At 43.5% G+C, this 2,236-nt stretch overlaps 1 protein-coding gene across 4 annotated transcripts in view; it reads left to right on the plus strand.

The window, feature by feature from the left end:
* LOC107081801 (fibroblast growth factor receptor 1-A-like) overlaps positions 1-2,236 on the plus strand; it is a 59,287-nt gene that overhangs the window by 34,274 nt on the left and 22,777 nt on the right. For 2 of the 4 annotated variants that reach the window (XM_015370049.1, XM_015370047.1), the window contains exon 8: positions 199-349. In XM_015370049.1, the coding sequence (XP_015225535.1) occupies positions 199-349 (151 nt within the window). Of the gene's footprint in view, positions 1-198; positions 350-1,128; positions 1,274-2,236 lie in introns of all 4 variants that reach the window. The other 2 variants (XM_015370048.1, XM_015370050.1) reach the window with 1 other exon arrangement.

Genomic DNA, 2,236 nt, shown 5'->3' on the forward strand with positions numbered 1-2,236 from the left:
ATGTAATATTACATAGTTGAGCACAATGTTTGGTTTCTCTACCCACCTCTGACCCAGAACTTCCAGTAAAATCTGTATTTTTGTAGTTGTTGATGGTTTGTTTCTGAATTATTCTGTTTTTGTGCTTTTAGTTTTGTATATAGTTTTGATTTTTTTTTTTTTCTTCCTCTGCTGCACCTGACTTGTTTTTATTTCTAGCATTCGGGGGTCAATAGCTCGGACGCTCAGGTGCTCACCCTCTACAATGTGACTGAGGAGGAGAGCGGAGAGTATATATGTAAAGTGTCCAATTATATAGGAGAGGCCAATCAGTCGGCCTGGCTGACTGTCGTCAAATATGACCCTGCAGGTAACCACCAGCACCACGCAGCAGTGCGGGGGACAACAGGCGGGAGGCGTTTCTAGGACCACCTGGAAAACAAAACCAAAAAAAAAAAAAAGCTTTAAACCTGAAACAAGCTCAGCTGTTTCTCTCCTCCCTCCATCCGTTCTCCCCTCCCCGTCTCCTCAGTGATCCTGACTGTAAATGACGCTATGGAAAATTCCCAGCAGAACAGTTGAAAGTGTTTAGTCTCAGGTTGATGTTGAACCCGCTCTCATTCCTGCCCCATGCCTGCGCTGTGCCCTCCTAATAAGGGGCTCTCCTGCCTTCTCCGTTTATTCCTGCTTCCTTGCCCTTTAAAGCCATCTTCCCATGCCCCCCCCCCTCCTGTTTCTCCCCCTGTTTATCATCCCTCTGTGTTTCTGCTCCCCTTGTTTGTATGTGTCTGCTGTCTTTTGTCAGAGTTTTGGTCCTAAGTGTGTCCTGTTCTGCTGCGGAATCCTCCATGCCCATCTCTTGCATGCAGAGATGAGACTGAGGTATTTTAAGTGGTGATGGTTTGGGCCCAGAGTGAGGTTCAGCAGTGCAGGTTCAGTCTAACAATCTTTTTCCACTAACAGATACTGGAGGGCTCTTCCTGACGGAGCCCCCTGTTGGGTCTCTGGGTGTTTACCTTTTTAGATAGATGGTCCTTGTGTTTACCAGGAGGAGAACGCTCCTCTGTCCTCTTCTCCTCCAGAATCCTAAACTCATGGTCCCCCTGTTTCCCTCTCGGGCCTTTTGGGTCTACTTCCTTTATTTTCTAGACTGCTGGCGTTAACACCACGGACAAGGAAATGGAAATCCTTCATCTGAGAAATGTCTCTTTTGATGACGCTGGGGAGTATACGTGCTTGGCGGGCAATTCTATCGGGTACTCTCATACCTCCGCATGGTTGACAGTCTTGGAAGGTATCAGTGGTTCTGTCTCTCTTTCTTTTATTGTTTACCTTTTTTTTTTCTTCCATGTCAAGCCATGGCTGTCCTTCACATTTGCCTGAACCGCATCATGTCTGACTGCGGTTCTAAAGGAAAAATGTTAGAGGAAGCCTGTGCCTCCCTTTGAGCTCAGCATGACTCCAGCTCCATCTTAGCCCTTAAGATGAGGCGGAGAACAAGAGCCATGCTCTGCTTTTTTACTTCTCTTTGGGAAATCTGCAAATGCCAAACAGCCCAGGACACTTTTTAAAGGCTAAAATCTCACTTAGAATTCCCTTTAGTAGTTTATTGGAGGATTGTTTGGCGGCTGTGCTCAGATTTCACCTGGCTATCTCTTCCTCTCTGCTGCTTAACGGGTGTTTGCATTCAAATTGGTATCAGGCTGATTTTCTCTGACACAGTGCTTCAAATGACATGTATTGCTGATGTCATTTCCTGCTGTGAGCACAGTGGCTGGCTTTGATAATTGGCTGGCTGTAAAGGATGTGTCTCATTCCTGGGGATGTTGGAATGGGCATTTCTCCAATTATCAAGCAGCTTGTCAGTCAGCCTTTTCACATTGGTGAAACTTGTGTTGCTGGGGTTGGTTTGGGGGGGTGTAATGGTGCACTTCAGTCAGAATATTTGGTTTGGGACACACTGGTCGTCATTTTATGTTATTAGAGTCTTTTCAGAATTTCTTTATAATTTTGAGGTCTTTTTTTATGTAGAGATATAATAGAACTCTAGAGACATCACACAAACCTAATATTGAAAATTTTCTTAATTTCAGATTCAATTATTGAGATGAAAAATACAGATACACTTAAAGTATTGAATAATTAATCCTGTTTCAAAAGTTATTTATTTTAAGCCTTCATCTTTGCATTATAACCAAGTTATTTGAAAGCATCTCCCTAGTTAGACAGATAATTTAAACAGTTTTGAATTTTATTT

The sequence above is a fragment of the Cyprinodon variegatus genome, unplaced genomic scaffold (genome assembly GCF_000732505.1).
Source record: "Cyprinodon variegatus isolate N-32 unplaced genomic scaffold, C_variegatus-1.0 Scaffold41, whole genome shotgun sequence".
Lineage (NCBI taxonomy): Eukaryota > Metazoa > Chordata > Actinopteri > Cyprinodontiformes > Cyprinodontidae > Cyprinodon > Cyprinodon variegatus.